The sequence below is a fragment of the Rhinopithecus bieti genome, unplaced genomic scaffold, assembly GCF_001698545.2.
Source record: "Rhinopithecus bieti isolate Rb0 unplaced genomic scaffold, ASM169854v2 scaffold_35856, whole genome shotgun sequence".
NCBI lineage: Eukaryota > Metazoa > Chordata > Mammalia > Primates > Cercopithecidae > Rhinopithecus > Rhinopithecus bieti.
Window position 1 is genome coordinate 687661 of NW_016815820.1, and position 14045 is coordinate 701705.

Sequence of the window (14045 nt, forward strand, 5' to 3'; positions counted from 1 at the left end):
CACCCCCCACCCCGGCTTCCCTGGGCCCTGGCTTATCAGTTATGCCTGCATCTATCACTTCTTCAATCTCCTTTTCCCTTGCCTAAAAGCAGAAAGCTTCTGTGGGACTTGAGACCCATTCAGTTCTAAACTCTGGGCCCCACAGCTCCAGCTCTGTCCAGGGACCCTCTTCCCAGCCCTCCTCTTAGTGGATGCCTCGGCAGCAGCTGAGCCTAGACTGGCCCCTCCCGCTGCAAGCCCAGCCTCCCTTGGCTTCCCCGAACCTGAGCAACCACCTCCTCCCCCTCCCAGTGCTCCTTTCACCTCCTTTCTTCCCTCAGGCCAGCATTCCTCAGAGTTCAGTATAAGCCTGCTCCCTCCACCGGCACCCCCACTCCTACCTCTCTGGCTGTCACTGGGGTGTAGACGACACTAAACAATCTCTCCAAGCTCCTGGCTTCTCATCCAGAGATCCAGAGCCTGCCTGATCTCCCTCCCAGGATGGCCCACAGCCATCTCAAACTCAGCGCATCCAAAACAAACCCTCTCACCTCCTCTCCCAAACCTGCTCCTTCCCGGGCGGCGCCATCATGATCAGGATTCTGCCTTAGAAACTTTGGGTTATCTAGGATTCTTGCCCGCCCTTCATCCCACCGGACACTAAGGTGCCCCGGCCCAGAGAACCTGCCAATGAAATTGCGTCCTACGCACACCCTCTTGTTCCCATAGCTATGGCCTTACTTGGGGCCCTCTTTGCCTCTGATCTGAACAACAGAAATAGCCTCCAGGCCCTCCCCCACCCAGCCTGCACCTATGGGAAGCACCGGCTTCCTTCAGCCCCGCTGGGCTAACATCAATCCCTGCTCAGACAACTCGGGGCCAGGGCAGGGAGGAAAACCTGACTGTCCTTCAGAGCATCCAGTGCCACCCTGTGCAAGTGCCCTAATCTCTCCACCGAGATCTCTCCGCTCCTACCCACCCCTCCATCTCCCACCTCCCCCCACCTCCACCACCCAAGCCACTGTCAATTCCATTCATCTTTCGAGGCTCCGTTCAAAAGCCACCAACTTCGTGAAACCCTTTCAAAGGACAGCTGGGGTTGAGCAGCTCTCCTTTGTCCCCTGAAGCCTCTCTTGCGGCATTTGGCACAATCATCCATGAAACAGAGTGACTTTTCCGCCAGAACCTACATTTCTTGGGTGTTTCTGCTCAGCTCTCAACCCCCTGATATTCTAGTGTTCTATTCTAGTGTGCTGTGCACAGGATATGCTCCCCTTGTTTGTGGAACTGGGAGAGCGTGGAGCCAGGGGATGCCTAAAAGAATGAGAGAATACCTTAGCAGACATCTCCAAAACAATGCCCCTCTCCCTCCCACACCAGATAGCCTTTGAATGTCTGGGGCCAGTCAGCTGTAAAGGATCATCCCCCAAAGCTCTGCTCGGTCCTCAGTCCCAGCTCTTCAGCCAGGGCTCCTCTATCTGGAGACCAAGGGACCGGCTGGGGTGGGAGGTGTCCATAAACCTTTGCCCTCAAAGGCCACATTTAGGGTGTCCATGCATGTGGGTATTTTCTGGGGAGAGGGTCCCCAGCCTTCAGCAGAACTGAAAAGGAGTCTATGACCTCCTTCAAAGTTAATACTTACCATATCTGGACCACCTCCCCCTGCCCCACCCCCAGCTTCTCTCGCCTTGAACAGCCAACCTCACTCACTTATAAATAGAAACCCTCTCTGGACATGTATCTGGAGTGACAGGACGGCCCCAGAGTGTGAGCAATGAGCAGAGTCATCACCTGCCCTGTTCTCTCTCAGCCTGCAAGGCCATCTACCCTGGACCCTCCCCCTCCTCTCCCTGTCTACGGCCCAGGAGACCACTGGGCTACATGTAGCTCCCCTCTCCCTACATGCTGTTGTCCCTTTTCTAGAACATGAGACTAGCACCTGTCCCCCACCCCACCATGACCCAGAGCCAGGAAGGAGATGTTAGGAAGCTCCCGTGTCTCCAAGCTCCCACTCCTGTGCTCTCCCCTCTTCCTGGAGAGGTCTGGCCCCAGTGCAGACCCAGGTGACACACAGAAGAGAAGGCAGCCTCTTTTCTGAGCTCCAACAGTCTGCTGGATATGGTCAGGATGGCTTGCAGGCACCTTGTATGCAACATGTCCCCCAGCCCACATCTGCTCAAGCCACATTGCTCCTACCCCAGGTAGAAACCTGGGTGTCATCCTTGCTGCCTCCTCTCAACCCACATTTCCAGCTGATTGAGTCCTGCAGATCCAGCTTCCAGTCAGCTCTCCCCAGCCCTCTGCTCTCCATTTCCAGGGATGAAGATGTAGTATGAACTGCCTGGACCACTGCAGGAGCCCTCATACTGTGCCCTACCCTCCACCTTCACTGGCTATGTCCTACTCTTCCTTCAAACTCAGCCCAGAGGTCATCTCCTACGTGGAGCCCTCCCTGAATTCCTTCTCCGGTCTGGGTTAAGGGCTCCTCCTCCATGCACCCCTCTCTGAGCATGTGCCACATCAAGTAAATATGACTGTTTACTTGTTGTGACCTCTTTAAAAAGGAGGACCATGCCTTGAGCCCAGTGGTGTGCTGGAGCTGTTTCTCACTAGCTTGGGATGACCAACTGTCCACGTCTCTTCCCAACCCCACATTCAGTGGAATCGTGTTGGTAGCTTAAAACCAGCTATGGTGGGAGCATTTACACCATGGAAATTGGCAAATGCTACAGATCAGGACTTCATTATTTTAGAAGGGCTGGTTGTTAAACATTTACCAGTAAATCACTGCTTAGGTCCAACTCCAATGCAAAAGGACGAATTGGAAGAAGCTTCTGGGCTCCATGTACTGCCCTGAGCGGATGGGGCACACATGTAGGCTGGCCCCATATCAGATCACACTTCAACATCAAGTCATTTTCTTGCTCTCTCCTCAGTCTCCTGGGTTCTTGTCCTCCTTACCAGCCCTCTGGACAAATCAGTCCTGCCAGTTCTCCTCCAGCTGGTGGTTCAGGGGTGGAGGAAGCAGGAGAGAGAGGACAGCATGGGGCCAGCCCCGGGCGGAGCAGGGTATGACATATAGGTGCTTCCTCAGTCAGGAGGATGGTGGGGTAGCACAGGTTGGGGGGACAGGACAAGCGAATGATGAGTCAGCCAGGGGATGGTGGGAGAGGACAGGGCCTGCGGAGGGCAGCGGTGATAGCTGGGAGGGAGGGCAGGGGCTCCTCTGGCGAAGCACCAGCAACACCCTCTCCAGGACCCCCCAATCTGATCGATTCCAGGATCAATGGACACAATTGCCTCATTAAGGGCACCGCAGGGAAGCCATGAGCCTCCTCTGTCAGCAGCTGCTCTCCCTCCACACAGCAGCACCTCACGCAGCCAGCTCCAGGGGAGTCTCTGTCTCCCCATCCCACCCCATCTCTGTCCTCATTTGCATCTGGGACTCGGTCTCTGCCTTCAACTCCCTCTCTGTGTCTCTGTCTCTCCCTGTGTCTCTGTGACTCCATTTGTCTCTGTCTATCTCTGCTGTGGCTCATCTCTGCCTCCACATCCTTTCTCCGCTGCCTGCGTGTCTCTCTTCCCTGCCCTCCTCCCCCGTCTCCATCTTGCCCTCTGTGCCTCTGTCTCGCCCGCATCAGCCTCCTCTCTGTCTCCCTCTGCGTGTCCATCCTCCCATGTGTCTCTGTCTCCCTCTCTGTGCCCACTCTGTGTTTCTCTCTCAGCCCCCCACATCTCCTCGCTGCCTTCCCTGGCAACCCCCCGCCCCCAGCATGCTCAGGCTCCGGGGCCCAGATGGCGGGACGTTCACGCCGCAGTGCCTGCAAGCACAGGGCCATGGCAGCTTCTGGGACTTCTTACTCTCCGCGCCCCTGAGCCCGCTGGGCAGCTGTCAGTCATCTGCCCAGCTTGCTGGGGACTCCCACTCACCCCCATGGGGCCCTCAGCAACCAGGTATGGGGACAAAACCCTCCCTGGAGCAGACACTGCTACCACTGAGTGATGCCTCCTCACTGCTGAGGACTTAGGAGCCCTGGGCTGTCCCCGCCCTTCCTCAGGAACCTGAGCAAGGAGATGGTGCAGGCAGCCCTGACTGATGGCTGCTGCCTCCTCTCCAAAGGGGCGTCCTTCTTCACATTTAACTGAAAGCCCTCTTGCCGAGGCTTCATCTGCCCTGGGTCTGTGTGACTCAGCTTCTTCCCAGTGCAATCAAAACCTCCACCAGCAGCATCAGCTGGGCAGGGACTGCTGGGTGCACCCCCCAGGGGTAAGGAGAGGGCACTTGGGGAGGTGCCCCCTGAGGGAAGGGCACCTGACCATGGCCAGAAAAGGGATGAGGGAAAGGAGCCTGAGTAATGGGAGGTTAGGGGCTGTCACCACCTGGGTCCTGGAAGCAGAAAAAGCTGCCCACTCCCCCCCGCCACCAATCTGGCAGAGTGGAGCACCTCTCCCTGGGAGGCTAGCAGAGTGGGCATGTGCACACACAACCACACCCACGCAGCCCAGACACAACATGCCCATCGTGGTGTTATGCACACCCACCCGCTGGCACTGCAGCCAGGGTCCCAGGCTCTCTCCACCTCATGGCTGCTTGGAGGGGGCACTGTGGAGGCTAGAGGAAGGGATGCCAATGTGCGGTGATGGTGATGGGGAGGGGTGCACCTGGCCAGGTCAGGCAGTCTTGAGTAAAAGCTGGGTGCTCGAAATATTGCAGGTGCAGAGTTCATTGGGGTGGTAGGGGGGCTTCGAATCCCCCAGAAAAGCGAACACCTCACAGTCTGCTACAGACCCAGCTTGACCTGTGCCCCTCAGCCTCAACCCAGACCTCCCAGCATGCCTGTACCACTCTGCCTGTACCACCTGCTTGAGATGCCCCTTCCACAGAGTACTGTGCTGGTGTAGGAGCCACTCCACACCTCTGGCCTCCTCCACCTCTGCTCCTGATTGGGAGGGTGTGGATGTGGGGAGGTGCATGGCCTCCGTTCCAAACCAGGGAAGGTTGGGTTCTGATGGCCCAGTGCCTCCCTGCTGCCCCAGGGAAGCCAGAACACCCAGGCGAGCAGAGCCTGGGCAGACCATGAACTGCAGCACCTGCTTGCTAGCCTCTCTCCTTTTCCAAGAATCAGCCACGGGGGTGACCTAGAAGGCCAGACTTGGGGGAGGGGGAGCGACTTCTGGAAAGAACCCTGTGGAAGAGGGAGCAAAACCTAGTTGTGAGGACCCATGGTGCCTGCTTGGACCCCCAACAAGCATGCAGCCTCAGCTCATGGTGGGGGATCAGTGGGGTCCCCAGGCTACCCTTTCTGTCTCTGCATAGCTCTAAGGGTTAGAAAAGCCTCCTCCCCCTCAGCCCAGATCCTATTGCTTGCAGCCATCAGCCCCACAAAACAAGCCTGCTTCCTCTTCCACATGACAGCCCTTCAAATATTTGAAGACAGCTTGCCTGTCCCTGCTGAGCCCTCTCTCCTCCTCACTAAACATCCTGGTTCTTAGAACGATTCCTCAAACACGATGGTTTCAATCCCCTTGCCATGCTGGGCACTCTCATCCACCCTAAGCTGCCCTGGTTCACAGCATGGCTCCCAGACGGGAGGCCAGGAAAGACTGCCTCCTTCCCTGACCCCAACAGGCCTTCATTCCACCCAGGTGCAGGCACCAACCCTCCCCTCTGCACCCCGTTTACATGGCCCCTCCTGCCTCCAATCAGTCACACCCAGACTTAGTGGGTCAGATGGATGCCAGGGAACCTCCAACACCCCCACTCCCCACTATACCTTCTCCAAAGACCCAAACCTCTCCCAGGGACGCGCCTCTCCCCACATGCTGACGCTCACCACTTGTTCACATCCTTCAAAGCCAGGCTCCTCTGAGAAGCCTTCCCAGGTAGAACATACCCTGTGGCCTGCCCAGGGTGACCTCCATCAGAGACTTTAAACATTCCCTCTAGAGAATCTCCATGCATTGCTCCATCACCCATCTCCCCTCCTCCCTGCCAGGCGGGCTAGCAGCATGGAGAGGAAGCAGAGCACAGGAGGAGGGGTGCGGAGGGAGGTAGAAGGCCCCAGCCCCAGATGAAAAGCAGCTGGCAGGAGCCCTGCCTCTGCCACACCCCTACCTGCTCATGGTATTCGATGCCCATGCTGAGTGTATTGACCAGGATGGCGATCATGATTCCCCGGCCAAAGTACTTGCTGTCCACAATCTTTCGGAAGGTGTCACAGATTAACCTCCAGAAGGCCAGCACAGAGCTGGGCTCTGCATCTGGGCCCAGGCTCCGTTGCCGCCGGCTGTGGGGGTCCCGGAGGTCACTGTGCTGGGCATCCTGTGTGAACTCATAAACTGCCTCGCTGTCTGAGTCAGGCATTTCACGGTCGGCGAGTTCTACCTCCCCTGCCCCCGCCCGGGCACAGTAGGGGCAGCTGTCTGGACCACAGGCTCCACTGTCTGCCTTCAAGCAAGGGCTGGAGATCTTGCAAGAGCTTTGGCAGGCACCTGGAACAGGAGAGTAGAGGTGAGAGGCTCCAGAGTCTCATACCTGGGGCTACTCTGCCCTTCAAGTATGTGTAAAATGAGTCAGGAAGTCTGGGGTTGTTACAGTGATGGGGTGCCAGGCACTTAGTGGGCCAGGGGTGTAGAATGTCCTGCAAGGTGGGCAGTCTTGACCCACAAGATGCCCTGATGTCAATAGCACTTCATTGGCAGTCACTGCTGAGTGTCCTGGGGCTCAGAGAGGTGGCCTGGATGTCCTCTGAGATCCTGGACAGCTCCTATATCCTAGGCGACTTCAGCAAGGAGCCTCACTCCCCTTCCCCTTCCCAGAAGCCAGGCCTGCAAAACACTGCTCTGAGCAGCACTTTCCAAGGGATCCTTAAGACACGCCCACACACGTGCACTTGCACACACACCCACACCAGACACGTGCACCTGCACACGTGCTCCAGATGCACACACTTGTGTACACACTCATACTATTTGCACACCACCACATGGGCACACATACATGCACATACCAACACATGTGTGCACAAACACATTCACACATGACACATATGCCAGACACATGCACGTATGTGCATGCACACACACCAAGGAAAGGGCTTCATATCGCACATGCACCTACACACATCAAGCACATGTGCCTACATATGCATATAAACATCAGACACATGCATGCACACACGCGCACACACACACACTTGACCCCTTCACGGACATAGACACGTACACGCATACTAGATGCACTCATGAACACACACTCAGGGACCTAGCCTGAGACATCAATGTCCCTTTAAATCCAGCTTTGCTCACAGAATATGAGAACCTCAGAGACTACCAGGTAAAGCATGGATGTGGAGGCCCCCAGCTGAGGGCCTGGCCCCAGGTGGGCTCTCAGCAACATTTCCCCCTTGACTGCATCTGCACATAGGAGGGAGTCAGTAAGCAGCCACTGACAGTAATCATGGGCCCAGCCTTGCCTTTTACACAGGAGGAAATAAAAATGTAGGTGCATGTGACTGGCCCACGTCCCGTGGCAGGGTAGTGGAGGAGCTGGCATAGAAACCTTTCGCTCTGGGTTCTGTGATAGCACCTTCTGGTCCCAGCCCACATTCCCACGTAACATCCCCACGAATATCCCGCTGCTCCCCACGTGCCACATCCTTCCTGAAACACAGGCCGTGGGCTGCAGCTACAGTGAACCTGTCTGCTGGGGAGAGCCCGACGTCCCTATGTGTCTCACTGCCCCCACGACACTGGGAGTTTCACCCATCAGACAAGCAGCTCCCTGAACTGGGTCTCCCTGTGCGGAGGCAATGAGACTCAGGTTTAGCCAGTGGGGCATGAAGCTGGGCACAGTCACACACCATTTCCTCTCTGAACCTCACAACGGGGAGTCCTGAGTGTGCGACCCGAGTCCGCCCCTCACCAACAGCACAGCCTTGGGCGAGTCAAGCAACCTCTCCAAGCTTCCTGGTTCTCATCCATACAATGAGGATGCTAAGAAAGGCTATCACCTAATGAGTAGAGAGGATCCAATGGGATTTTGCCTGCAAAGCATGTGACAGGCACACAGCCATTGCGTTGTGCAACAGTTGCTAGACATTATTGCAAACAGCAGGAAGCAGGTGCTTATTACATGATAGTTACTGCTATTACGATGTAGGAATTATGATTTCCATTTTAACAGAGGAGAAAATTCCAGCTGAAAGCAGGGATGTGACTGGTTGAAGGTGCCTAAGTAATGAGAGGCAGTATGGGAATATGAGCCCTGGTCCCTCTGACTCCAGACCCCTAGTCCCCTCTGGGACGCCACCTGGTCCCCAGACACGGGCACCCACACACCTCCCCCAAGAGCTGTCACCTGTACTCTGTGTCTCCAGCAGCTTGTGCATGGAGCTGTAGGGCCCGGGTGGGATGTTGAGGCTGGTGAGGGTTGCGGGCCCAGAGCTGGCAGCCACCTCTACTAGTGCCTTCTCTTTCAGCGTCTCCGGTGGAGGGCTGGTGTGCACGGTGGGATACACCTTCCCGCTGCCCACAGTCCTGCCGGATGCCTCAGATGGGGACCTGGGAGGGGGTGCCTGGCAGCGGACTGGCTCTAAGTGGCAGTCGGCATGGTAGAAGCTGTGCACAGACTCTGCGCCACCTGGGGGGCCCCCGGAGAGGGCAGGCGTCGAGGGTGGTGGCAGCATGAGCCGGCGGGACCCATTGGCATCCCTGTCCTGGATCTCTGGGCTGGCCCGGGGGACCCTGAGCGTTCCATTGCCCAGGTGGTAGTGGTGGTGATGGTGGTGGTGGTGGTGCACCAGGTGGTGGACGGACAGGCGGCGGTGAGAGCGAGAGCAGCTGCTGCTGGGCTGGGTCTCCTGGCCCCCAAGGGGTGCTGGGCTGCTGAGCAGCCCAGCCCGCACACCTGCTGCCCGAGAGACCTGAGCCAGCCTGCGGGCTGCCTTACGAAGGATGTACACCAGGTACTTGAGCAGCTCCTCATAGCAGCTGCCGGGCTCAGAGAAGCTAGCCAGGGTGCTGGCGTTGGACAGGAACCGCACACGCTGCTCCCGCATCAGCTGGCTTTCCCGCTGCTTGGTCTCTGAGAACTGTGTGGCAATTACCACCAGGCACAGGTTGATCATGAAGAAGGAGCCCACCTGTAGGGGTGGGGACAGGAAGAGGAGACGTCCTGAAGAAAAGTGAATCACAATGCCAGCCACCATGTACAGAGGAATTCCTATGCGCTAGGCGCCACGCTCAGTTATTTTCCAAGCATTATCTCATTTTATTTTTAAGACAGCCTCAGGAGGTGATGCTGTTGTAATCTCCATCACACAGGTAAGGAAACTGAGGCCCAGAGAGGTCAAAGCATTTGCCCAAGATCACTCAGCTAATTCAGAGCAAGGCTAAGACTGGAACCAAGCTCTATGAAATTCCAAGATGTTGCTATTGAACATGGTGTTATCCTGCAATCTCTCAAATTCCCTGTCCCTAAACACGCACACCTGCAGAGATGCAGCACCCTTCTGCAATTTCCATTAGGATTAGCAAATGTTGTGGAAATGAATGCAATATTAGGGACACGGGGTTTTCAAATTATATTGAGCCTTGAGATCTTGGCGAAAACATCATTTACAAGACTCCTACTTCTAGCCCCAATTCCAGCTGTGTGACTTTGGGAGAGACCCTTAGCCATGGGACCACGTATCCTCATCTGAAAACAGGGACCATTGGCCTCATCTGTCCCCGTTTTCCCTGTGCCCCCTTCCTCAGATGGGGGAGGGGTTGAACCCTTGACCCTACAGACTAGTCAAGCTGCCACCTGACTTGCTCACACTCCCCCAGTCCCCATATCCATGCCTCAGTTTCCCCAGAACTCTGGAACGGCCATGGCTTGGATAACAATCCCGAACGAAGGAAATGAATATTTATGGTGACAAAGCAGTTTTTTTTTTCTAGATCGTGTCCTAGTAATTATGATAATTAGCTTCACTAGTGTGATTCCAGAGAGCTGTTAGGGAAGATTTTTCAGGGGGTGTGTGGGAGGGTGGAAACTAGGCCCCTTAGCTCCCTGTCTGCTTCCTTCCCCCTCTACCAAGCCCAGGAGGGAAAGGGAGTGGGGTGGGGGGGCCACATGGTGAGAAGACCCCACTTCCCTGAAGCACTGGCCTCGCCCCTTGAGGTGGTGGCCAGGGATGGGAACAGGCCTCCAGCCAGGCTTCGCCCCAAGCCTGCCCACTCTTCCGCACCAGGGGAAGTTGCGCAGGCAGGAGGGGGTGGCCCTGGGGACTTGCTCTTTCTCAGGGCCTACCCTCTGTCTCTCACTCACCAGGAGCTGCCTCATTTTGTGTTCATCTCTCTCTGGAGCTAGTCCTAGGTCCTGAGTAGATCTTAATCTTTCTTAATCTCTTTCTCTCAATATCTGTCCCTCTGTCTGGCTCTGTCGTTGGCCTCTTGGTGACATGGAAGAAAGGCTGAATGTGGAGTCGTTAGCCTGCGACTGAATTCTCAGCCCCAGCCACTTACTTTCTGTGTGATCTTGGCCCAGTGACCCACCCTCTGGGGTGCCAAGTTCTCATTTAAGAGATGGGGACCACAATCCCTACCCTGGCACCTCACAGGGGACTACGAGGATTAACAGGCAGCAGATGTTACAGCATACGTCAGCAGTGATGCCCCACTCTTGGAGATTAATACACAGCATAGGCAAAGCGCCTGGTAGGGTCAGACAAATGAGGAAACATCGGTTTCCTCATCTGTAAAATGGAAAGGATTATGGTGAGGATTAAATGCACCAGCACATTGAAAGTGCTTAGATCAGGGGCTGGTGCATAGTAAGTGCTCAATAAATATTAGCTCAAAGTGGTAGCGATGAAGTTATTAACTATGAATGGTAGTGATTAAAACTATTAAATATTGCTGCTTTTGCCTCCGTCTTCTGCCTTCCTAAAGTCTTGCAATTTCTGAACTGGCAGGAATAAGAGATCAGGCAGCATTTAACACCAATTGATCACTGATCAGAACTTTGGGTGGAATAATTCTTTATTTGCAAGCATTTCAGGATGTTTAGCTTCTCTCCCCTCCCCCAGTAACAAGTTGCCAATTGCACTCTCCTTGTCCTTATGAAAAACAGAACTCTGTGAACATGCTAAAAAAACCACTGGATTCATTCAAAGGGATGAATTGAATGATATGCGAGTTATGTCTCAATAAAGCTATTAAAAAAATCAAAACCAGAATCATTCTTTCCCATTCCCAAGTGCCCTCTAGGGGAGGTGATATCATCTCAGGGTGAGAACCATTCATTTTACCCATGAAGAAACAGAGGTCCAGAGCAGTGCTGGGGGCCTCAAGAGGAATGACTTGCCTGAGGTTCCAGTAGCAGTAAGTCCCTCCTTGACCTTGGATTTCCTCCTGACTCCGCATCTGGTGTCCCTCCTACTACATGACAGATACCCTCTGTACAGGACTTGCCCTGAGAGCTGAAAACTTCAGACAGAACAAACTATCCCCTCTCTGGACTGCCCCCACGGGTGTCCCCAGGATCGCCCATCCCCACGGGGATCTGAGGAGTCACTCACGATGATGAGGAGGATGAAGTAGATGAAATTGTAGAAGGAATGAGCATCCATCACAAAGTACATGATGTCGACCCAGCCCTCCAGCGTGATGACCTAGGGGGTGCAGAGGGGCAGGCTGACTATGGGCCCACCAAATCCTCCTCCAGTCTCCTCCAGAGGCCTTAACCCCCACCCCAACCCTGAGAGCGACCACTCCGATCCTGGGCTGTGTCCTGGGGCTGGTGTTCTGGGGAATCTCCCGGGGCCCAGGCTGCCCCACCTGGAAGATGGCGATCCAGGCATAGCCAATGTTGTCAAAGTTGATGGCGCCCTTGAAGGGGTTGTGCTCCCCCGCTGAGCAGTTGGTGTAGTACTGGTTCCAGTTAACACAGGTGGTATTGCTGGAGCTGTTGTAGGCCTCATAGTCCAGACCACAAGGTGGGCCTCCGCCCCCCTCCCCACGCAACGTGGGCACGCTTCTGCAGGACCGCATGCCGTTCTCGCGTGGCTGGGAGCAGATGAAGGGGCTCTCATCCTCATTCTCTGTCTGGTAATAGCGCTCCAGGTCCACGCTCAGGGGGCTGCAGGATGGGAAGGGGAACAGGGGTGAGGCTGGGGAGTGGGCTCTCCAGGGAGAGGGCCCAGGAAGGGAGAGATGGCATGAGTGCTCGAGGCACACAGGGTGAGCAGGGCAGAACCAAGAATGGGGAAGGGACTGGGCAGGGCAGGGATTTGTGGGCACCAGGAGCATGAGGACTGAGTGGGGAGACTCCAGACTTAGGATGTTGGAAGGTCACATACTAGAATAGTGGTTTTCAAATTTCACTGCACATTAGGATCACTGGAGAGGTTTTTTTAAACTTCTGCATCCAAGCTGAGCCCCAGACCAACGAAATCAGAATCTCTGGAAGTGGCACCCAGGCATCAGTACTTTTTAAAACTCCCCAGGTGGTTCCAATGGGTAGCCAAGTTCGAGAACCAGATATGTCTCAGATGTTAGAACAGATATGTCAGTAGCAACCGGAAGCGAGGAACTAGTGGGGGGTGCCCCAGCCCCGCAACCACTCCCAGGTCCTCCCGGACCCTGTCCACCACTCACAGGCTGAAATTCTCAGGTAGGAAGCATCGATTCCGAAGCAGCCCTGCCCACAGCTGGACGCCGACAATGCCAAAGATGAAGAAGACGAAGAAGCAGAGCAGCAGGACGTTGCCCAGCATGGGCAGTGTGTCCAGCAGCAACGTGACGAGGATGCGCATGCCTGTGGGGGCAGAAGCCACGCTGGGGACACCAGGCTGGCCGGGCTAGGCTGACTGCCACGGCCCGGCAGCACTCCTGGAGGGGCCCCACCAGGGACTCTGAGGCTGAGACGGCCCGGCTCAAGCTGGAGGGGAGACCAACAGACACCTCTGACTCCCCAGATAGCCTCTGCAGCCCCTTACCCCGACCCACTTCCCCTTGTGGTTTGCCCATAGTAATCTGCACAGTACCACCGACAATGAGCTAGGGAAATTGTGGCCCCTCCTAACTCTCCCAACATCATCACATGTGGATAATGTCACTCCCAATTTACAGATGAGAAGTCTGAAGCTCAGAGAAATGACTTGACTCACCCAGTATCACACAGCTGCTAAGTGTAGGTGCCGGAACTTGAACCCAGGCTTTGGGCTTCCGAATCCCTCTCCAACACACACCCACACCCACACACACTCACACGCACACTCCCTACCTACTTCCTTCTCTCAACAGTCACAGTCACTTGACCTTTCTAAGTTATCACCACCAGAGTCATTAGGGAAACTGAGGCAGCGAACTCCAGGAGGAATGACACTGGGCAGGAATCTCATTTTGAGAGCCAGCTCCTAGGCAGGGGCCAAGATGCCCTGTGCGTCACTACGGCTCTGAGCCCCGCTGCCCTGAATCTATTCCCTGCGTGGTCCAGATCCCCAAATCAGGGCCTGAAGAGACACAATACTGTCTTCTCAGAAGTCCATCAATTTACACCCCCCTCCACAGGGAAAGCCACTGAAACCCCCTCCTCAAAAGCCCTATTAGGGTTACTTCCCTCTCACTGCATTCCAGGTCTAGAACCCAACCGGCCCAAATAGTCTGAACCAGCCCCCAGTCTGCCAAGCCCTCATCAAGCAGACAGATCTCTAAAGGCTGGCTTCACCCCCAAAGTGCCATCTATGGCCACCTGCCCCCTCCAGGGCAAGAGCTGCTAAGCAGCAGATAATTAACCCTCTTGGTGACTGCAGCGCCCATCCCCGCCCCTGCTAGCCCAGTCTTCTCACTCCCTCCCCCTCCTCCTACCCCATCCCCCTTCAGCTTCTCTGTGCTCCAACTGAGATCAATTCCTCAGGGTTTGTATTAAGGGAATTACACCGGTGGTTAGACAGAGGCTATAAATCTGCCAGCCATCACCTGGGGCGGGAGAGGAGGCAAGGCATGCCCCTCTTCTGGAGGTCCTGTTAACACCAACACACCTCGAGCCCCAGAGGACACATTCAACAGCTCTGCCC

At 55.5% G+C, this 14045-nt stretch overlaps 1 protein-coding gene across 11 annotated transcripts in view; it reads right to left on the bottom strand.

Moving 5' to 3' along the window:
* CACNA1G (calcium voltage-gated channel subunit alpha1 G) overlaps positions 1-14045 on the bottom strand; it is a 66918-nt gene that overhangs the window by 43223 nt on the left and 9650 nt on the right. For 10 of the 11 annotated variants that reach the window (XM_017853985.1, XM_017853982.1, XM_017853986.1 and 7 more), the window contains exons 5-9: positions 12625-12784; positions 11806-12106; positions 11547-11639; positions 8339-9122; positions 6095-6471 (exon numbers count right to left, since the gene is read on the bottom strand). In XM_017853985.1, the coding sequence (XP_017709474.1) occupies positions 6095-6471; positions 8339-9122; positions 11547-11639; positions 11806-12106; positions 12625-12784 (1715 nt within the window). The remainder of the gene's footprint in view (positions 1-6094; positions 6472-8338; positions 9123-11546; positions 11640-11805; positions 12107-12624; positions 12785-14045) is intronic. The other variant, XM_017853977.1, reaches the window with a different exon arrangement.